Source organism: Capsicum annuum, chromosome 3 (genome assembly GCF_002878395.1).
Source record: "Capsicum annuum cultivar UCD-10X-F1 chromosome 3, UCD10Xv1.1, whole genome shotgun sequence".
NCBI classification, from domain to species: domain Eukaryota; kingdom Viridiplantae; phylum Streptophyta; class Magnoliopsida; order Solanales; family Solanaceae; genus Capsicum; species Capsicum annuum.
In genome coordinates, this window is record NC_061113.1 from 4,566,967 (window position 1) to 4,590,546 (window position 23,580).

The window sequence follows — 23,580 nt, forward strand, 5'->3', positions numbered from 1 at the left end:
CAACAACGATAACAACCATACTTCAGTCTCAAACAAACCGAGATCAAACTACATGAATCCCTATCCATATAAAGAGAAACCATGTTATACTTGCACAACTTGACAAGCTTTGTTTTATTGATACATCTATTCTAAGTTGCTCAGACTCTTCAAATATGTCTATGGGTGCGTGTCGGGTCCTCCAATATGTCTATGGGTGTATTTTTGAAGGATCCGACACGGGTGAGGCAACATTTTTGGAGAGTCCGAGCAACTTAGCATCTATTCAATATTTCTCAACTCCCACTCAGCTGAGTTCAGAACTTCCATGTATACTTTTTCTCTTGGCATGTACAAGAATTCACCCCCTTCAGTCTTTTCAAATCCACAGAGCTCAAGAAATTCAATACCTCCTAGCAGTGAACCAACCTTTTCCTGTCATCAAAATGTCAAAACAGATTTAACGCACGGTTTTGAAATGTATATCAAGCTCTTCTACATAGAAAAAAGTTCGACTTATACAGACGTGTATCATGTGTATATTATGTACGTGTAAACACTCAGTGTGGGTAAGTTTTTACCCCTGGAGGATTCTGTCGAGTTAGCGAACCTGTAGTTGGATACAAAAGGAGCTATGTTGCTCTGACTCTCCAAAAAGGTTGTCGCACGCGTGTCAGATACTCCAATAATGCACTACTTTTGGAGGATCCGACATGTACCTCGTGGCATATTGAAACATCCAGCGCTCTAATGATGTTATAAAAAGGATAAAAGGATGTTTTGTAATTCATATTCTCACCTGGAAAGCAGCATTACTTATTCTGATTTTACGGAATTTCTCCTCATCTGGATACCTCCGAACATTCTCAACAAATCTTCTTAGCACAGAACAAGCTGCCTTGACTTTGGCCTCATCATCCTAGTCCGCCAAATGGAAAATTGACAAAGAGTCAGTTTAAAACAAGAATGAAAGGACAATTCATTCAGTTCTGAAACAAAAGCGCGACTCAAATAATCGGCCATCTCAGTTCCTAAATGTGCTAGTTGTACGAAGAGTCCTTGTTGTTTGCATTTCAAAAGCCACTGCGTTTTATTAAACGTCACAAAGAAGAGAAGATGGCGGTGTAAAACGGCAGAAATATTACCTTGTGATTCTGTTTGATAGTCTCCAGGCACTCCTTCATTTGCCCGGCCTTTGAAGGCATACGAAGCAGCTGTCTTCTTCTTGCCTGTGAAGTAAATGTATTTTTTGTTACAACTTCAGCAAAGACTATCACAGATGGCACTTGATTGTTTTGGATGAGGTGCGACGTGATTGCTAACACATCGGCCAAGTTGATCATAAAAGCACGAAAGTTCAAACCAAAAAAAAACAAAGTGAACAAAGATCCAAATCAAGGGAAAATAGGATAACGTGAGTCGTGAGCCACATTAGGCCTTACATCTTCCTAGATAGATATACCAAACAGTGACACATTTGCCAACATTCTCGATCGCCATTTCCCTTTCCCTTTTATAAACTTGGAACGTCAAACAAAGAATGCCGCGGTTGTGTCTTCCTAGACAGTTCAAATTCATTTTCTGCAAATGATCAACCTCATTTGGTAAAAGAAGAGTGGAGTGCATCAAAGATGTGCATAAATGTACCATAGTTAAGCAAAACAAGGCAATAATTTTTATTTTTTTTGTTCTTTATAAGTAATCAAAGATTCTATAAATGCTTGCACTAAGTTAGTGCCTGACGGTCTATCGGAAACAACCCCTCTCTTTGTCTCTATGAGGTAGAGTAAGGTTTACGTACACACTGTTGTTTCCTGGTTTGTAGAATCTGTATTTTCAACTACATGCACATACTAAAGTATGAACAATCAAAAGAAGTCCCAACCAAAAAACGAGACTTTGCCGAACAAGCAAGAAAGACTCTTTCGATCTTATTAATCAATTGCTAACGAGCAAGAAACGGATGCTCTAAGAAGCAACGGTTTCCCTGAGTCCTTGCTTCTTGTCTTATCTTACTTAGTAATAAACAGGTGAGAAGCTGACAACAAAAGGTCAATCCAGGATATAAGCTCACTCCCAGAGTACTTATATAGCACCGAAAAGATAATTAGTAGTGGAGAAAGTCTCGACCCAGAACAGCAACAAGTCGACAACAACATACCCAGTGTTGTTCCACAAAGTGGGGTCTGCGGAGGGTAGAGTGTACTCATGTCTTACTCCTACCGCAGAGGTAGAGAAGTCGTTTCCATAGACCCTCGGCTCAAGGTAAAACAGTCCAGAAAAAGAGAATAAACGGACGTGAAATCATAATAAAGCAAATCGATATAGATGTTCTCACACATGAACGGAAAAGAATCTCATGTCATACATACTGTTGCAAATTTTCACTTATTCTAGCCATTTAGCAATCAACGTATAAGTGACAAACAAGCATTGGCGGATCTAGAGCACTAGCTTGTATATATCTTTCATGGAACCAGATACCATGATATATTAACTTCAAATCTTGGATCTGACTTTGTTGACATGTTCTTAGCGAAATCAAAATCTTAGGACACGTTAGGATTTCTAACCTGAAGGATCATTTGAAGATACTGCCGCCCCTTCTGACAATTGTATTCCTCCCTAGCTCTTCTTTTCTGTTCCACAACTTCTGCCGTTTTGTCCTGAAATCCTCCGGTATGCCCAGACCTCTTCTCATGAAAATGGCTCTCCTTCACATAAACAAAATCCAAAAGTTTTCATAAGTCGCAAGTAGAAGCTATACCAATAATTGAATGTAATACCATTATTTAACTATTGCAACTCCCATCAAAACGAAAAATTAGTTCAATGAGCGATACAATTTTCATAAATTTTACTAAATGGAATCATCAAAATTTGAAGTATTAGATACAGAATTCAGCTACACTGCAATGTATATGTTCTCGAGCTATACAGTCTGTTCAATTCTAAACAACATAACAATAACTATCAGCATCCCTTATTTCCATTAAACTTTAGAATGTTTCACATAGTAATTTCCGAACTTGCATCAGCTACATCCCCTAAGCAATATCAACAGTTCAATAGCTTAGTTCCTATTGGACTTCAGTGCAGAAAGCACGGCTGCGTTAGTAACCTCTATGAAACGTTTAATTATCCAATGACATAACTTATGATAACTAGAATTCCTGATTTTTTATCCAAGCATAAGTCCTATCTGCCTAAGCTTTGATGGACAGAGTTATCAGATACTTGTAACGGTGGTTGATAGCACATATCTGGTGGAATAGTCGAGTTAACACTGCTGCAGTCATCAAAAAAGAAAAAAGAATCAATCAATCAGCTACGCCTCAATCATAATCATAATATATTAGAGGTCAACACGTAAAAATCCCAAATTTGGAGAATCATGGCTAGTAGTCCCAGCAATAATAATGCTACATCAACACAAAATCACAATGAAATCTGTACAAATACACCTCTCATCTTCTTTTTTTTTTTTTGCTTTTCCAGGCCATCTTACGTATACCTCAACTAATTCCATGAGATACTTGTCACCTTCCACCAAGAACAGGTGCCAGCTAACTCTGTCTATCAAGACTAAGACAGATAGGAAGAAATCACCTCTAAATACACCTTAACCAATGCAGCGTGACTTGACTAATTCCACGGGATACCTGTCATCTCCCACCAACAACAGGTACCACATAACTTTATCCATCAAGGCTACAACAAATGAGAAAAAATTGCCTCTAATACACCTTAACCAATGCAGGTCAATCCGAGTAATTCCATGGGATAACTATTGTTGGGTTCATAGTATATGAAAAAAGTGTGAAAGGAAAAATGGAGAGTAAAATAGTGGAGGGAAGGAGATACTAAAATGGAAAGTGTGCTCCCAAACTAGAAAGTTTACTCTTTCTCCCACATTGGTGGAAGAAAAGAACTTGGAAGTGTTTATAATCAAGAACACTTACTTCACATAGTGAGGCAAAAAATAAGAGATGCCTTGCGCTGTCTTCGTCATTGCTTGCTTGGCTCGGATTTGGAAAATAATTGATGAGATCTATTTTTTGGACAAAATTTATTTGAGATCCGAGTAACAGTTGCAATGGTTTCAAACAGAACTGATGCTTCAGTTGCACTGTTTCAAGTGAACTGATGCACCACTTCATGAACTGATGCATGCTTCAGAAGGATGCAATCCTTCAACGAAGTAACACTGTTTCATGAAATGAGATGACTGTTCAGGAAAAGATGCACTCTTTGATAAACAGATATGAATTTTCAGAAAGAGGTGCAACCTTTAAAGTGAACCATTGCCACTTTTCGGGAGAGGCATGTTGTGGCTATACAAATCTGCTTTTATTTACAGGTTTAGATACGAAAATTACAGAATAATAAAACTCTTCTTGCCTTAAAAATATTTTGTGTGATCACTCAAAATGTTCAGTGAGTTTGAAGATATTCCAGTTGTTTGAGGTACCGCTACAATTGATTTGTTTGGCCATTTTATCCTGGGAGGAAAATTCCGCAACCTCGGATACAGTGAGGGGAATTATTTCCTTAAGGAAAGTCCGTGAATTCGGACGACTTGGCCATTTCTGTTTCATCTTTATTTCATAAATTAAAATACACTTCTTATAAAGATCACTTTGATCTTGGGTTGAGGGTGTTTTCTGTACTTCATTGTGTTCTTGTTCTTAAACTTGAACTAGTTGAAGTGGTTATTTCAAGTATACAGATTCTTGTACCCGTAGAAGGAAGAATAACAACTATCACCTCCCAGCAAACAAACAGATACTAACTCTATCCATCAAAACTAACCAAAAAAAAAAAGATAGTCCGGTGCACTAAAGCTACCACTATGCACTGTGTTCGGGGAAGGACCCCACCACAAGGGTGTCCATCAAAAACTAACACATGAAAAAAATCACCTCTCGATACACTTTAACCAATGCAACACAGCTTTACTGATTCCACAAGATGCATGTCATCTCCCACCACCAACAGGTACCAAGTAGTAGTTCCAGCAATAATAATGCTACATCAACATAAAATCACAATGATATCTGTATAAATACACACTTTTGTCCTTTCCTTTTTTTGGGGGGGAGTTGATAATCGTGTTATCTAGGCCAACTTGTGTTTACCTCAACTAATTCCACGAGATACCTATCACCTCCCACTAGAAACATAAGGTACCAGATTACTATAATTCTACCAGATACTTGTCACCTCCCACCATAAACTTCAGGTCAGGTAACTCCAGTTCCACCAGATACTTGTCACCTCCCATCAGCAACAGGTACCAAGTAATAGTTCCAGCAATAACAACACTATATCAACACAAAATTACAATAAAATCTATATAAATATACTCCCCCCCACCCCACCCCCCTCATTTTTTGTTGATAATTGTTGTCACCTCCTAGCAACAACACGTACCATGTAGCTCTTATTTCATGGAAAATGTGTCACCTCCCCACCACCATCCAGTACCAGGTTACTCTATCCACGAAGGACTAATTCCACTAGATACATGTCACCTTCCAACAACAACAGGAACCACGCAGGGCTAGCTAATTCCTAGGGGCAGGAATTTACACTATTCATATATGGTTAAACAGTTAGTTCGTGCTTTTATTGTTTTCCTATTTTAAACCCTCTTATCAAAAATCCTTGGCTTTGATCCGCCGCCACTGGTACCCCGTAGCTCTATTCACCAACGCGATGACAGATCGACATAAATCACCTATAAAAACACCATAACATATAATTAAAAGAATTTCTCGATTAGAACTTAGCGATGATTTTAAGTTACGCCACTAGCACCACATAACTCTATCCACCAAAACCACCACATATGGACATAACATGAATCACCTATACATACACCTTCACATATAACAACAAATCTTCGATCTAACTTAGCGCGATGACAATCACAACTCACAGTTCTACAGCTGCAAGTTTTGCAGCCAACGCGACAAACATATAGACACAAATCATCTATAAATACTCCTTAACATATAAAAATAAAATTCCTGGATATAACTTAGCGCGATGATGATCCCAACTCACAAACGACAGATGGCCATAAATCATCTATAACTTAGCGCGATGATTATCACAACCTATAGTTCTACAACTGCAAAGTGTTGCCACCAACGCTACACAGATGGACATAAATCACCTATAAATACACCTTAAAATATAACAATAAAAAAGTTCCTCGATATAACTTATCGCGGTAACGATCACAACTTACAGTTCTACAACTGCAAGTTTTGCCACAAACACCACAACAGATGGACATAAATCAGTAAATCACCTACACATACACCTTAACATACATTAAAAAAATTTCGATGTAACTAATTAGCGCGATGATGATCACAACTTACAGTTCTACAGCTGCAAATTTTGTTACAATCGTTACAAACAAGGTAGCACATAGGTTCATCTGTCTCAAGGTAGTTGGTATGGCAAGTGTTCTTGCCATGGTATTGAGCTTCTTCAGGGGATTTCAGCAAAACTCCGCAATCACCGCACTGCAGTAGTACCATTGCAAACGTTTGACTGTTTTTTTTTTCTCTTTCAGTTTTTGGTTCTTCAAGTTTGATGGAGTTATTGTATTTATAGTTTTTCTAAGTTACGTAGCTTTTGCTTTCCATGTTAAGTTACTTAGCTTTGGCTTTCCATGTTTATTTCGAGTACTTAGGGGGTGTTTGGATATCATATTTTATTTTATTTTTCCTTGTTTTAACTCCAAAGAGTATTTAGTCATAAAATTTTGGAATTTCAAAACTTTTATAATTTTAAGAAAAGTACTAAGTACTTCAAAAAATATGTTTGGTCTTAAAATTTCGAAATTTAATTTGAAATTTATTTTTTAGAAATTTTAAGAATATTGAAAAGTTGTTTTTACTTTTTTCATAGTCTGAATTACTTACAAAAATACAAAAAAAAATAAAAAATCGAAGTTGTATTTATAGTCAACTATAGTTCTAATATTCAAATATTATATTTTCACTTTGAAAATAAAAATTATACTTTTACAGATACTCATAATTTTTATGACCAAACAGTCGCTTGAGCAGTGCATAAAAATCGCTTTAAAGTTCCTTTTTTTCAGGTTTTAAAAATCTTTCGGTATTTAAAGTAGCTTTTAAGATTTTAGTTAGTTTTTTTTTTAGTCAAAAAACAATTAAGTCTGGATTGTTTAAATATAAATTGAGATTGACGAATTTATTATTATTGACTCATTTGGCTTGACAATTGTTATGATTTGACTAATCTGTTGACTGTGTTATTGTATGGGGTAAAATTGACGCAATGACACGTGGTCGATTTCAGATAAACAGCTCGAGTGCGTGAACACCACGACGAATGCTACGACTATGAAAGGACACTCTCGGAGAAGTCAGGCTCAGGGCTAGGATGCCCTTCCACTGGGATAAAGAAGCTTCCACTCATCATCATCAGTGACATGACGTAAAATGACAAGAGGGGACAAGTATTTTGTAAAGCCCCGATACTACCCCTTCGATGTTACACGGTGCTTAGAACTACAAGTGATCCCAATTTAATCCATGATAATGGCATAATTCTTGAGCAACTAAATAAATCACATAAAACTGAAAATAGTAAGCGGACGAGATGTCATTAGCTAAATTTGTTCAATGCAATACTGTTTAAAATATTTACAACACTGGTTAGTCAAAAGGAAACTGAAACTCAATACATTAAATTTTAGAAATTTTAAGAACATCGAAAAGTTGTTTTTAATTTTTTCATGGTCTAAAAAAAAAAAAAAAAAAAAAAAAAAAAACTCTAATTTGTATGTATAGCCAATTATAGTTCTAATATTCAAAATATTATTTTTTCAATTTGAAAAAAAAAATTATACTTTTACAAATATTCATACAGTTTATGACCAAACGGTCGCTTAGAGCAAGGCATAAAAGTCGCTTTTAAGTTCTTTTTTCAGATTTTAAAATCTTTCGGTATTTAAAGTAGCTTTTAAGATTTTAATTGATTTTTTTTAGTCAAAAAATAATTAAGTCAGGATTGTTTAAATATAAATTGAGATAGTCGAATTTATTATTGTTGACTCATTTGGCTTGACAACTGTTTTGATTTGATTAATTTGTTGACTTTGTTATTGTATGGGGTAAAATTGGCGCAATGACATGTGGCCGATTTCAGGTAAATAGCTTGAGCACATGACCATCACCACGAACGCTACGACTACGGAAGAACACTTTCAAAGAAGTTAGGCTCAGGGCACGGATGCTCCTCCAAAGGGATAAAGAAGCTTTCACTCGTCATCATCGGTGTCATGGCGCAAAATGACAAGCAGGGAACAAGTATGTCACACTGCCCAGAAGCACGAGCGACTCCGTATAGAGTAGGGCCTTAGGCGAATAATAGTCAGTCTACTAACAAATTATACAGATGACGTTTCCACATAGATAGAAGTCCTTTAAAACGTTACAATTATAGTTCTAATATTCAAATATTATTTTTTCATTTTGAAAATAAAAATTTTATTTTTACAAATACTCATAATTTTTATGACCAAACGGTCACTTACAGCAGGGCGTAAAAGTCTCTTTAGTTCTTTTTTCAGATTTTAAAAATCTTTCAGTGTTTAAAGTAACTTTTAAGATTTTAGTTGAGTCTTTTTTTAGTCAAAAAATAATTAAGTTTGGATTGTTTAAATATAAATTTAGATTGTCGAGTTTATTATTGTTGACTCATTTGACTTGACAACTATTTTGATTTGACTAGTCTGTTTACTTTGTTATTCTATGGGGTGAAATTGGCACAATGACACGTGGCCGGTTTTAGGTAAATAGCTCGAGCACGTGAGCACCACGACAAACGCTACGCCTACGAAAGGACACTCCCGGAGAAGTCAGGGCAAGGATATCCTTCCAAAGGGATAAGGAAGCTTCCACTCGTCATCATCGGTGACATGTCATAAAATGACAAGCAAGGGACAAGTATGTCCCATTGCCCAAAAGTGTGGGCGAGTCCATATAGAGCATGGCCTTAGGCGAATAATACTCGGTCCCAATCTCTCGATAGCTCCCGCAACAGTCTCGGCTCGCCCCAATCTCTTTGCTTTACTTGCTCGTTATTCTTTTCTTTTTTTTAATTACGTCATGTAACCGGCAAATCTAACCCATAGAAAGAATAAACCATAATGCGTATTCTTGACTCATCTATAAATTTACCTATATCAAATTCACGATAAACATTTATTATTATTAATTATATATTTTCAATATAATAAGCTTCAAAAAGCTCTTATAAGATATGTTAAAAGAGAATTAATTTTAAAAGTGTACATTCAATCACTTTTTAAATTAAAAATAACCTTCATATATATATATATATATATATTTCATGTATAACATACATATACCCAAGTATAATCTATGTATGTCTACTAGAAAATATAATCAACGTATAACATACATATAACCAATTATTTTGATTTAAGTTACACTATCAATAAACGCCATTGCTAGCACAATTTCGATGCAAATATAATTATGCACTGGAATTCAACAATAAATTAGTGGTAAAAATATGCTTGCATTAATATTACATTAAATCATATAATTGTTATATGATTGAGTGATATAATGACACACACATATATATATATATTATTAATCATGATTAAATAAAATAATTTTATCTATAGATATTGAGTTCGAATAAATTTTTATAACCAACGATTCTCACATCTACTCAAGTTTGAAGTCAATCAAAACTATATTATTTATTACTTGCTTAAATTACCTGATCGAAGATAATAGTTCATCAACTGTTAAATATATTTTTTTTTCAATTGACTTACATGTGATTTTAAGTTAAGATAATGACTTTAAAAATAAATAGAACAAATGGTATGATGTTTTCGGAATTCCTCAAGTCAAAAAAATTTCATTTAAACACTTTAAGTTAGTGCTAACTAATTAAGTTATTTTCCCCTTTTTGTCCTTACTAGCAATGTAGGTATCACATATGAAGTAAATAAAATTAATAAAACTAAAAAAAAAAATAGTTTCTTAGTCTTCGATTTAAATTAAGCAGAGTGAAGCAAATAACGTATAACATAAACACACATATATATGAAAGGAATTTGTTATTTGAGAAGATATGCTTAAGATTTTTTTCTTTTATTAACATAAGATATATTTAAATCATATAATTTGTGAAAGATTAAGATTTTTTAGTGTACTAGGAAAAAGAATAGTTAGAATTTCTTTTTAAAAAATAATTTTAAGTTACTCAAAAATAAGAAGAATAAAGAAAATTAGCTTGCTTTTCCTTATTCCATCCTCATTAATTTTAATAAATTCATAAATAGATGAAAATATAGAGTTTTTTCTTTTCTTCTTTACTACTCATTGGATGTGAATTCAATTAATTTAAATTTATGCCAACTATGCTTATACGAGAAAGCACTCCCTATCAAAAATATATTTATATTCGAATTAAAATTGCGATCACTCTTTTTTTAATATAAAATCGAGGATAAAGGAAAAAAAAATGTGAGAGAAGATAAAGAGATGAAAAATTAAATCCCCACAAATAAGGTGAATATTATAATCAATTAATGAAGCTATTACGATTTTTATAAGACCTCTGATTTAAGAAAAAGCCTTTTCTTTTTATCCTAACGAAAGTTCAGTCAACCAACTGAGCTACTAAGATTTTCAAGCATTTGGTTTAGGGGTGTGCAGCGATCGATTCGGTATTATATATTATCGATTTTCGGTTTTTAAATATGCTAAACCAATAACCAAACCAATAAGATATTTTTTATCAATTTTTAGTTCTTATCGGTTTGGTTTTCGGTTTAACCGATAAGAAAAATACTCATAAAATAAAAATAGTAGTAACTAACATGAAAAAAAATCGAATCTTAGTTGTAACCAAAAATCCTACATGATGTGTTTTAATTTATAAGAATCTTCAAGTTTGAACTAAATATTGTTAGAAAAATTTAAGAGTTTGTATAATTGAAATAATAGGTTTGTTAATATATAGAAATTAAAAAGAAATTAAGATATATATATATATTCTTGTTAGGTTATTGGGTAAACCGATAACCCAATAAGAAAAAATCGAACCGAACCACCTAATAATATTTTTTATAAAATTATTAAAAAATCATTAACCCAATAATAATAAATTAATAATATTTTTATCGATTCAATTTTCGGTTGATTCGATTTTTAGAAACCCTTCTTTAAGCAAAGTGTTTTTCTTTTTCTCTATGTTTAGGTAATAAAAAAAAGAAATTGGAATAAGAAAAAGAAAGTCAAAAAGGGAAAGTTTCACAAAAAGGAAATTCCATTATTCCTTATTTATATAAAACTCTTCAAAAAATCCAAATATTTCATTCCCAAAAGCAAAAATCAGAAACCAAATTTCCAATTTGAACAAAAATTTGATCAAATAAAGTGAAAAATTTCCCCAAACCCAATTTCCTTTTTGATTCTCAAACCCTAATTTGAAAGAATTCCTCCTAAGATTTGCCCTTCTGAGCTTCAAAAATGGGGTTTTTGGAACCATAAAAATTCAAGATTTGGAAGACCATGATGAAAAACAATGATTTCCTAAAACCCCTTTTGAATAATTCAAAGATTGAATTGAAATCAAGAAGTGTTTTAGTTGTGAATGGAATCAAAGAAAGTAGCTTTATGTGGGGATATTCAGAATCAAAATGTGAAGGTAATACAGTGGGAAGATTATGAACAGGAGTTAGCTCGTTTGTGTAGTCTTACATCTGCTCTTAATGAAGTTAAACAGAAGAAACTATTGGTTCAGCAGAAATTACAGTCCTTCATACAGGTAAATTCTTGGGATTTCTTGTTTTTTTTTTTCCAAAATTATTGGTAGATAGAGTTACCTTATACGTGTTGCTGGTGGTAGCTGGTAGGTATACTGTGTAATTAGTCGAGGTGTGCACAAGCTGGTCCAGATACCACGGCTATTAAAAAAATGGTTTTTACTTTTATATTTTTTTGTGTATGAAGTTTGCTTGATTTGAAGATGATATTATAGTAAGTTTAATATTATCTTGAACCGGGGTTCTATCGAAAACAACCTCTCTATCTCACATTTGAGGTAGTGGTATGGACTGCGTACACATAACCTCCCAAGATTGAACGACAAGGGGCAAATGGGCAGGTTGAGCTGAATTTAGGTGGGTCAAGATGGGGTGAATTAATAAAGGATTCACCTTAAAAATGGGGCTTTTGGAACCTTAGCAATTCAAGATTTGGAAGACCATGATGAAAAACCATGAATTCCTAAAACTCCTTTTGAATAATTCGAAGATTGAATAAAAAATCAAGCGGTGTTTTAGTTGTGAATGGAATCAAAGAAAGTAGCTTTATGTGGGGATATTCAGAATCATCAAAAAGACAGAGACAAAAATGTGAAGATAATACAGTAGGAAGATTATGAACAAGAATTAGCTCGTTTGTGTAGTTTTACATCTGTTCTTAATGAAGTTAAGCACAAGAAACTATTGGTTCAGCAGAAATTACAGTCACAGGTAGAATTATTGGGCATTCTTGTTATTTCTATAGAATTTTTACTGTTCTTATTGGCCTATATATGCCAAGGAAATGACCTTAGATAGGAGCATGTGGAGGGTGCGGAGGATATGGAATAGCGTAGAAGGTTAGTAGGTAGCAGTTTTGCTGTCTAACATATTATTAGTTACAGTATTGCTCTTGTAATTTCGACCTTAGATAGGAGGATGTGCAGTGCACGTATTAAGGTAGAAGGTTAGTAGGTAACAATGCGTTGTTTTGCTGTTTGTTCATATTAGTATTCGTCGTATTGCTCTTGTAGTTTCAACCTTAGATAGGAGGGGGTGGAGTAAACAGATTAGGCTCGAAGCCTATTGGTAGCAGTGTGTTGGTTTGCTGTCTGTTTAGATTAGTAGTTGTATTATTGCTCTTGTAATTTCTTGTCGTTCGATTTCTGTTAGTATCTGTTGTTTCTTGTTCCGCGATTATCATATTGTTTTGTTTTACTTTCTGTTCTGTTGTTACATATAATTTGAGTTGTTGGAACCTTAAAATTTCAAGATTTGAAAGACTATGATTAAAAACAACGATTTCCTAAAACCCCTTTTGAATAGTTCAAAGATTGAATAAAAATCAATAAGTGATTTAGTTGTGAATGGATTCAAAGAGAGTAGCTTTATGTGGGGAAATTCAAAATCATCAAAAAGACAAAGACAAAAATGTGAAGATAATACTGTGGAAAGATTATGAACAAGATTTAGCTCGTTTGTGTAGTCTTACATCTGCTCTTAATGAAGTTAAGCACAAGAAACTATTGGTTCAGCAGTAATTACAGTCCTTCATACAGGTAGAATTTTCAACTTTCTTGTTTTTCATACACCGCGGACATGACCTTAGCGAGGAGGGTGTGCAAGATATGGAGTAACGTAGAAGGTTAGTAGGTAGCAGTGGTTGTGACCGTAGATAGGGGTGTGTGGAGGATATGGAGTTGCGTAGAAGGTTAGTAGGTAGCAACGCATTGTGACCTTAGATAGGAGGGTGTGGAGGATATGGTGTAGCATAGAAGGTTAGTAGGTAGCAGTGCGTTGTTTTGCTGTCTGGTTATATTAGTAGTCGTAGTATAGCTCTTGTAATTTCTCGTCCTTCGATTTATGTTACTATCTGTTGTTGTTACTTGTTTGCCTCTGGATACAGAAGACATGACTTAGATAGGAGGGCGTGAATTATGTGGATTAGTGTAGACAGTTAGTGGGTAGCTGTGCGTCGTTTTGTTTTGCTGGCTGTTTATTATAGTAGTCGTAGTATTGCTCTTGTAATTGCTTGTCATTCGATTTATGTCACTATATATTGTTTCTGGTACTGCGGTTATCATATTGTTTCGTTGTAGTTTCTGTTCTGTTGTTACATACAAATGGGGTTTTTGAAACCATAAAAATTCAAGATTTGAAGGACCATGATGAAAAACCATGAATTCCTGAAACCCCTATTGAATAACTCAAAGATTGAATCGAAATCAAGTGGTTTTTTAGTTGTGAATGGAATTAAAATCATCAAAAAGACAGAGACAAAAATGTGAAGGTAATACAATGGGAAGATTATGAACAAGAATTAGCTCGTTTGTGTAGTCTCACATGAAGTTAAGCACAAGAAACTATTGGTTCAGCAGAAATTACAATTCTTTATACAGGTAAAATTTTTGGGCTTCCTTGTTTTTTTTTCCTCAAAAATCTTTGTTAGTAGAATTTCTACTTTTATATTTTTACCTATGAAGCTTGCTTGATTTGAAGATGATATTGTATTTTCGTTGAATCAAATTGAATCGAAAATGAACCACAAGGGGTAAAAAAGCTCTAAGGTCGTGCCAAATGGTCAGGTTGAGCTGATTTTAGGCGGGTTAAGATGAGTTTGAGTTATGAGTGGGCTATTGACCCAATCCGTCCAACTTAGAAAGGGCTAAAATGCGGGTCATAACCTAATCCGTCCAACTTAGAACAATACATAAACATAAACATGCATACTAAAAATTATATGACATATATTGGATGTGCATATGTACATGTAGACACTTAAACTTGCATAAAGTTGAACAAGTAGACTCACATACCTTACATGGAAAATATCACCCGATTTGACACGTAGGACACGTGCATCTCACATGATTTTCCACGTAAGACACGTGGTGTACTTGTTCAATTTATTGATCATTTAATGCTTACTTGTGCATGTCTAAAGTTGGAAGTTATAGATGTCAATTGCAGCCAAGTTAAAGGGCACGCTTATGTATTATATCAAAATTATACTCCCTCTATTTCAACGTGTTTGTCCGGTTTTGATCTGGCACAGAGTTTAAGAAAGTAAAGAAGATTTTCGAATCTTGTGGTCTTAAACTCAGGATATGTAGAATATATCAAAATGTCTTTTAATCGAATAAAAGAGTTACCAAAGAAGGAAAGTGACATTCATTTTGGAACTAACAATGAAAGTAGGACAAACAAATTGAAACGGAGGAGTAGTAGAAATTGAACTATGGTAGCAAAAGTCCTACAAAGGGTTGCTTGCAAGCTTACAAAAGCACTCTTGTTGTGTAAACTCGGAAACAATTATGCACTATAATAGAAACATCTAAATATTTAACACTCTACACTCGTGTAAGGATCAACCATCCCAATATTTTGAAGGAAGAAACAAGACAGAGTTTTGCTAGAAGACATTTTATTTAGCTAGAAGAAGATATTTTATCACACATCAATTTTTACTAAGGTTACAAGATTGTTGATGAGCCTTAGCGATATTAATAAATTTCAATTTATCATTTTGAAAAGGAAATATATGTATTGATCTAGTGAGAAACTTACGAGCATTCAAGTGTTTATGGATAGATTAAGATATAGGTAGAAGTGCTTTAGGTACTTCTTTTTATTATTTTTATTTTTGGAGTTTCTTTGTGTGTACCTTGTACTTTCAAAAGCTAATAGATAATGCCCTATGGTAGAACGAAAAACAACCAATTAAATCATCTCAATTGAATCAGTAGGATGGAAGGGTTTATCCTTTTCTTGTTCCTGTATGACAGTTCATTGCTTTACCGACTTCTTCTACGATTAAATTTATCTATTTTTTCTCTTGGTTATTAACTTATCGTGTAAAGAAGAGCAATAATCTGGTAAATGAGATGCCTTTTTGATACAAGGTGTATTAGCTAAGATCATAATGCATGGTTTCATTAAAATGTTGATGGAAAGATTCATAATTTTATAAGAAATCACAGTGGATGACTGCATGGTTATGGTAGATTTTGAATGTCATATTTCATTTTGTCTTTCTGTATTTTCAAACTTATAAGAGGGAATGATCCTATTGTAAATTAGGTTGTAAAATATAATCTTAACATCTTCAATTGATTGTTTGGTCAGTACTATGAAAATGAGCAAGTTTTGTTGTTTTTAAGTTCTTTATGACTGAAGGTCAAAGTATCATGTTTTTCTCTTTTTCAAAACTGATGTTGGATTTCAGGGGTTCACTATATAAGTAACAAGATTAGATTTTTTCTTAAAGAATGAAGTAAGTTGTTTCATTACTGGCATCAAGAAGATGCAAAGAGTACAAAAGTAAATATGCCAGTTCCATTACATGCTAAAATGACAAGACCCCGGAGTTAGCCAAAAAAACCAAAAAATCTGGAGAATCCATAATATGACTGCAGATAGCCGTGAGTTAAAGAGCTAACAAAATCTAACAAGGTTAGCAATTTTATTTTATCTTCAATGTGATTGTGTTTTTTGGCTCGATCACTAGTCTCTTTGAGTTTGCTACGTCAGACTTGACTTACCTCTCTTTTTGTTTAAAATGAGTTTGAAATGCAAGAGTAGCTATAATATTGGATGACAAGGCCCTCCTGATTGTGACATTATATTATTAATTTCTAATGAACATATTTTTATTTGTTAAGTTAGCTGTTCTTGTTGAAAAGGTAACAGTACCAAAGGGGATGCATAATTCTCAATTATCACAGTTATATGCTAGTGGTTCTTCTTCTAACTTGTTTCTTTTTCTCCGTGGCCTCAATATTGGGTTGGTAAATTCCTGAAGAGGAATTAGAGTAAAAGAATATGAGATCCATACTCTTAGAACGTAGTCTCATCTCCATTTCTTCTAACCATTTTGTGAGAGTACATTCAGAAAAGTGGAAATAATAATGTGCTCTTTTAATGCTTTTGACTTCTATGTTCTCATACTGTCTCTCCTTTCCTTTTTATGTTTGGGCTTTAATGAATTAGCCCGCTTGTTAGCGGGTGGTGATATGGTTCTAGGTAGAAGAAGAATCACAAAGTCGTTTGAATGAGCTCGATGGGATGAAAGAAAAGCTAGATTCTAGAAAATTGGTGATGGGAAACATGTCAGTGCATTCTAAAGTAGTCAAAGAGAAAGTCAAGAAGCAAGAGGAGCAACTCAGTAATGACATCAGGTCACTATTGGTTGCAGGGACTTCTCTTTCCGCAGCTAACAAGCGCTTGCAGGTATCTTAGCATTTCAAAACTGTTTATTCGCCCCTCTCTATATACATATCTACATGGCCTTGTATAAATGTATTCCATCCCAAAAAGACTGTTTCCTGACCCTCTTTGCATTATTTGCAATCTGTAATGAGATTGGAGACTTATGCATAAAAGTGGTATATAGAGTTTTATATGATCTTGATGAAATAGTGGGGCAATTGACATGAGGACCACCTACCTGTTTATTCTTGTCAATTGATAAAGCCTGTCTTTTGAGTGGCTTGCATTCTAGCTCCTTCAGATTGATTTACTCAACTGTTTGTCTATCGAATACCTGTGCTTCTTTAAGCATTTTTTAGCAGGATATGGAACTATTGGTTTTGTGAAATGACACTGGTGGTTTATTTTGGTGAGAGGAAAACATAGTGTTGTGTTCGTCATGTCAAATGGAAGATTGAATCATAGAGCTTGGAGACCAAATATTATGAAATGGGCGTTCTAACATTTTGACAGAAGTCTGTTCTAAGCATGCTATGTCCATCACTGTTTTTTTAAATGTTAAATAAAATCAGTGAAGGACATAGCATGTTTACTTTCTTGTTGGTAAAATAGGATTATCTGGGAAAAAAGAATTATATTTTTTCTGCTGTCGAGAGTAGTTTGTTGGCCTTGTCCTGCATTTACTTGGATGTTGCTCTATTCTCTGGTAATAGGGTTTTCTCAATTGTTTTTCTTCTGATGTATTACTCGTCCTTTGAGCACTTCATGGGGCCGTTTGCCATCGGGACCGCTCCTCGTTTCTGCCTATGCCTATGTTTTGCCCCTTTGAGTAGTGCGGCCTAACTAATATTGGTTTTGTTATGCTTTTTTGCACATACTTTTTTATCTTTCTAAGTTACTTGTTGAGCTAAAAGTTTACACTGTTATCTAAGTTCCCCCTGGTTTTCAAGACTTCATATAACCAAAAGTCTCGTTTTCTCCATGCAGGATGGGAGTAGGTCCCTAGCTGGAGAAAGGGGTTATGGGCATCTCAGAACCTTGCAGAGAGTATTGAGAACGAGACAACAATATATGGTGTCTCAAGTCCACATGCTTTATCCTGTGAGAGTTGCAATTGGACAGGCACCTGAGCAAGAACTTGAATCTTTCAACAATAGTGCCAACTTAGGTAATGGATCTTATGATGACATGTTTCATCAATATTGCCACGTTTGTGCTCTTGCCTGAAAAATTTGAAAAATCATGGCAAAGTTTATCTAAAGATTTAGTTACCTTGTGATACTACATTGTCGCACCTTTCACTTGTTAGAAATAGGACCACAGATGCGATTGTGAATTACTTCTTGGAGATGAAAGGGTTTAAGAGTTTGTTCTGCCTCTTTTAGTCTCAAGATTTACGATCATTCTGACATGGCCGTTACTAGATTGAATTTGAAAGCCGAACGTATGGATTGCTAGGCAAAGTCCTCTGGTTTTCTTTTGCTTGATATTTAAAATAGACTTGGCTTTGTTGCTATATAAGTGCATTTAGTGCATTATGTCTAGGAAAATTGAAGACACATCCACTAATGTTCCCACAAGAATCTAGTCATTTGTCCTGAAATGAACTCCTCATTATTGCAGACCATTCTTGTTAGCTTTTATTCCTTCGTTTATCATACACAGAAATTTAAGTGCAGTCATAGTAGGGATTAAATAACTAATGGAGAAAATATATTGAGAGAAGAGCATTTTCTGGTGAACATGGTATGTATAAATATGAAAAATATCTGTTTATAAGTGTAGAGTAATCTAAACATACACCTATTTATGAATTCAATCCGACAAAGATGGGTAGTTCAGTGCATTAGGTGATTCTGCTCTTGAGCTGGTATCCCCCTTGACCTCAAGATGTTGAATTTACAAAAGCTACCTTTTCTGACAAAAAAATGTTGAACTTACTAAGAGAAAATGGTAAGCTGAATATTCGGTGAATTGCTGCTCGTACGTACTACATACTGTTGATGAAACTGTTGCCAGCTTAGATGAATGCTGTCCACACCTGCGTAAATTTGTTCGTGATATACTTTTGTCCTTTAGTTCGATTGCATCTTAAGGGTCATTAATTTTCAGTTTTAATTGAAAAACCTGACCTAATACTGAGTTTGGTTTGTTTTTGAGCTTCATTTTAAGAGAACTTATGGCGTTTGTTCTTTCTGATCAGCCATAATCTTTACCTTTTCTGCTATTTGTCAACTTACCTGTCATTTCCCGGAATCTGCACCCAGAACATTTAGCAGCGACACAAAGTTTGGAACCTCAAAGCACACTCCCGTGAGAACCATTCTTCTTCTGTTCCTCGAAGCCTGAAGGCTGTATTTACAGATATTCATGAATTTCTCAAATTCATTCTAGTTTCATGTCTTAAAAGAATCCTTGCGTTGTCCCTTTGGATGTCACAGTCCATACCAGTTTTCTTACAGTGTCATCTTTGAAATAAATGCCTAAAGTTTTGTTTCATTTGGTTTCTTAGTATGGTTATATGTGAGGATTCTATAGCTGATGACACCAATTAGCTGATAGTTCTGGAAATTGTGCTCCCTTCCTGCCTAATATGCCGATTATTTTGGTTGTAATGCTTTTTATAGTTTAGATGATGATATCATCTTTTAAAAACGCGAAGAAGAGAACAAGAGTGGACAAGCCTTTCTCAGTTTTGTTTTTGCCTTTTCAGGTAACTCTGCTGGGGCAAAACTTTTGGATCACGGGTCCTTGACCATTGCAGGTCTACATTTAACCGTGTTCACAAAGATGAGTTTCTTTACTGATAAGAAGGAGGTTCAGAGGTCTGCAACTGCCCTGGGATATGTTGCACATGTGTGTTCTCTATCTTTGCTTCACAGACTCTGTTTTGAATCTATTTTTCCCATTTTGACTGTTTTTAATCAATTTAGCGACTTCTTATTAGTGACTTTTAGAATGTAAGTTCTCCACTTTTGCGGTTCCAAATATCTACAATAATTAAAAAAAATTGTGCAAACATGTGCCGGCAGATATGCAGAGGGTCAAAGTCAGTTTATCTTAAAACAGGTGAGAAGTCAATATAGACATTCTATTTGGAGAGTTGGAACTTATCCTGTGGTAGTTCATCGGCTTGTGTCTTTCGGTGTGCATATTCATTTGCATTGGAAGTCATTCTGTTACTTCTCGTGGAATACACCGACGATAATTGTACTGATTAAAAAGAGGAAATTACCAGTGATGGGTTGTTCCCTTTGTGTCATTCTTTTGTTGATCCATCCTTGTAATTTAACATTAGTCTACTAGTGGATATTAATTTAGCTTATCGATCTTCATGCAGGTGCTCACACTTATTGCATCTTATTTACATGTTCCTCTTCGTTATCCCTTGAGGTTCGGAGGATCTCGATCGTATATCCGTGATTATGCACCTTCAATAGAGCCTTCGTCATCTGATTCAACATCTAGTTCCTTAGTTTCCGCAAATTCAAGGCCCGTGGAATTTCCTCTATTCCTAGAAGGCCAAGACTCAACAAGAGCGGCTTACGCTGTATTCTTGCTGAATAAGGTCTGCTTCTTTATTCTTACCTCTGCATATCTTGCTAGGGCCTTGTAAGAGTATTGAAAGTCCATGCTCCATGTACAATCTTTTCAGACTTCTCTTCCCAATGTTGAGTGATGTCTATGATTTTGAATAGATAATTTTAGTATTATCTTGTTGCTAGCGGTGTTAGGTTATTTTGCTTACTGTACTAGTTTATATGCATTTATATTTTGTGTTTGTTATACTGTTATCGGTTCTAAGCCGATGGTCTATCGGAAACAGCCTCTCGACTTCGGTTCTAAGCCGGGGGCCTATCTGAAACAACCTCTCTACTTCACCTTAGGTAGTGGTATGGTCTGCGTACACTCTACCCTCCCCAGACCCACTATGTAGGAATACGCTGGGTATGTTGTTGTTGATATTCTTCTCCAGACCCCACTTAAGTTAATTTTCTCTCGTTTTGATATTTTGATCGAAATTAAGTTTGACAATTGAACTTTTCTTTTTCCGGTATGTGCAGGATATAGAACAACTTCTGAATTATATCGGCGGCAGAAGTTTAGGGCCAAGACATGTACTAGCAAATCTGAAAGAGCTTCTTAGGATAATACTTTCTGCAGAATATATAGACACATGATTATTGTGAGATTTATGTAAAATGTAGATGATTGTTATTTTTGTGCAGGTGCTAAATTTTCACTTACAGCACCTTGCCCCTCATTACCCTTTTGTCTAATATTGATTGGAAATCCTATAAGAAATTCAATGGTTGGTTTTGTTTGTTATGCACTGGTGTTGTCTGTCTCTGGTTTCCGAGTTCCTAATGATGCCGCGCATTGACGCTACATCCGTATAATTTTTGCGTGTTATAGCTTCACTCGATCATCGATTACCTATGATATATCGCGAGTTAAAGATCATAACGCAATTCATTTGCAGATATATTTGAATCGATTGGAACACTGCCATAATTTGTGTTACGTACTTTGGCATTACAATATTTGTTCAGTTTAGCATTACAATATTTGTTCAGTTCAGATAATCAATGAATAATTTATACATTTTACTCTTAGCATTAAACACGATCCAGTATCGAATGTAAAATGTGGAAGGGATTTTGAGAGGGTGATGCTAGTGTTAGGAATTAAGGGATGTGAGATATGTATTACCTCACTCACTAATCTATAACAACTTCCCTCTTAGATTTCATTATCCCGAACCATGAAGATCTATAATAACTTCCCTCTTAGATTTCATTATCCCGAACCATGAAAGCCCGAGCGCCTTTTCTATCTGGCAATCATACACAATGTTCATACAATATAAAGAAGTGCGGAAACTTATCATACAGAAACATGATCAATCTCATAATTCAACTGAACAATTCAAAAGGATGTTCTTAACATTCAAAACATATGACACCAGTCTGCGAAATCTCTAACAATACAGGAACCAGTCGGACCATGAATCAAAACAAAATAACAATGTTTTATAAACCAGGCCTTCCGGAATAGAGAAGGCTCACCGACTGCAAATCTCAGACACACCAATCTATTGCTCAGCGGGTTCCTAACCATAGTCTCAAACTTCTTAGACATTTGTAGTGCACAAGACCACAAAGCATGGTTCCTAACCATAGTCTCAAATTGGGACGACATGAATCAAGGTACACAGACCACAAAGCATGGTACCATAACCCCGTGTCGGCAAATCACGATTTCTAGCGTTGAGTCTTTCAACTCGTACTTTCTTCGGGTAACCATCTAACTCTCTTTAACCTCATTTTTAACCTTTTCTTAACATGCATCTTTTTGAATTCAAAATCTGAAAATCTGAGTAAAATCTGTATTTTTAGTCTGTTCTGAATCTGCTATGGCATTCATCTGTTTGATATCGTCATACCAAGACTTGCAATTCATACATCTCAGCCATACATTATCGTGTTACAGTTCTTTCATTCAAAACATAATGCTTAGACCACCAAATCATTCAAACAGTACAAGAGAATTTGTATAACGAAATACATGAAACTCATGCAAAGATTCTCTCTTTTAATTCTTAAATATGTGGTGGTCCATTACTTTGTAGCAAAACATGCAACTCTTTAAATCATCACTTTTCGTTTATATTAACAAGAAACTTCAGTTCATAACCAATATCAAGCCTTAAACAATAGTAAAGACATTTACATCATGCTTCTCAGTATGCAATTGAATAACAAATGGATCTTTACCACACAAGCAACTTTATTACACCATCACGAGTCATAGAGTGACATTGATGAATATCAACGGAATATGATTTCAACACAAGGGAACTAAAAAAATCTAGAAACGCACGTGCATCGCATACAAGAAATTGCAGGATTTCTTGCCGTACGATAAACAAGTAGGATGAATCTTTTTCTTTGCATAAAAAAAAGTTCCTCTTCCTTTTAGAACTATTTTTTTTTTTTTTTGGCCTAGAATAATGAAGGTGAAAAATAAGATTAAATAAAATATATTAATTATTTCTCAATTAACATGTATTCTTTCAAGAAAAAGTACATATAAAAAGAATTGCAATATAATGAAGTACTTTTATTATTAGTTTTTGAATATCTAAGTTCTAATTTTAAAATATTAAATTAAATTAATCAATTTTTTTTTTTTAGTTGGTATATATATATGGTCAAAAAATATTTTTGGGACTAAACCCTAACATAAGGCCTTTTTCCTAGTATATATATATATTCCTCCTTCACGATACTACTAAAACCCTAGCATAACCATTATTGTCCAATTACATATTATAATGGCAAAAAAGAAATTAGCCTTTGATAATATTTGTTACAATCTTCCTAGTGATATCCTATTTCTCATCCTTACTTGAGTACCAATTAAAGCTTTATTACATTTCAAATCTGTTTGTAAGGCGTGGAATGTTATGATCTCTAATTATGAATACAGGAGAACTCACCGCGATCACTCCAAAGCGTTGGGCCGCGAAAAGCTATTGTTATACAAAC

The 23,580-nt window shown here is 34.6% G+C and overlaps 2 protein-coding genes across 4 annotated transcripts; one reads left to right on the forward strand and one right to left on the reverse strand.

Moving 5' to 3' along the window:
* Positions 1-6: 6 nt before the first annotated feature.
* Positions 7-6,757, reverse strand: LOC107866572 (UBX domain-containing protein 6). Its single transcript, XM_016712598.2, has 5 exons — positions 6,372-6,757; positions 2,553-2,693; positions 1,125-1,208; positions 779-898; positions 7-414 (listed from the first exon to the last, which is right to left on the reverse strand). Exons 1-5 carry the CDS (start codon positions 6,531-6,533, stop codon positions 262-264), a joined length of 660 nt encoding a protein of 219 aa, XP_016568084.1. The 5' UTR covers positions 6,534-6,757; the 3' UTR covers positions 7-261.
* A 4,511-nt stretch (positions 6,758-11,268) lies between these two features.
* Positions 11,269-21,358, forward strand: LOC107864495 (UV radiation resistance-associated gene protein). 3 transcript variants are annotated; one of them, XM_016710878.2, is made up of 6 exons: positions 11,269-11,844; positions 16,844-17,050; positions 18,017-18,197; positions 19,743-19,885; positions 20,370-20,597; positions 21,094-21,358. In XM_016710878.2, the coding sequence occupies exons 1-6, from the start codon at positions 11,671-11,673 to the stop codon at positions 21,208-21,210; spliced, it is 1,050 nt and encodes a 349-aa protein (XP_016566364.2). In that variant the 5' UTR covers positions 11,269-11,670; the 3' UTR covers positions 21,211-21,358. The 3 variants fall into 3 exon arrangements, with proteins under 3 accessions (XP_016566364.2, XP_047264873.1, XP_016566365.2); XM_047408917.1 differs by having other exon boundaries at positions 11,705-11,844; positions 16,823-17,050; XM_016710879.2 differs by lacking the exon at positions 11,269-11,844 and adding an exon at positions 13,202-13,380.
* Positions 21,359-23,580: the final 2,222 nt, after the last annotated feature.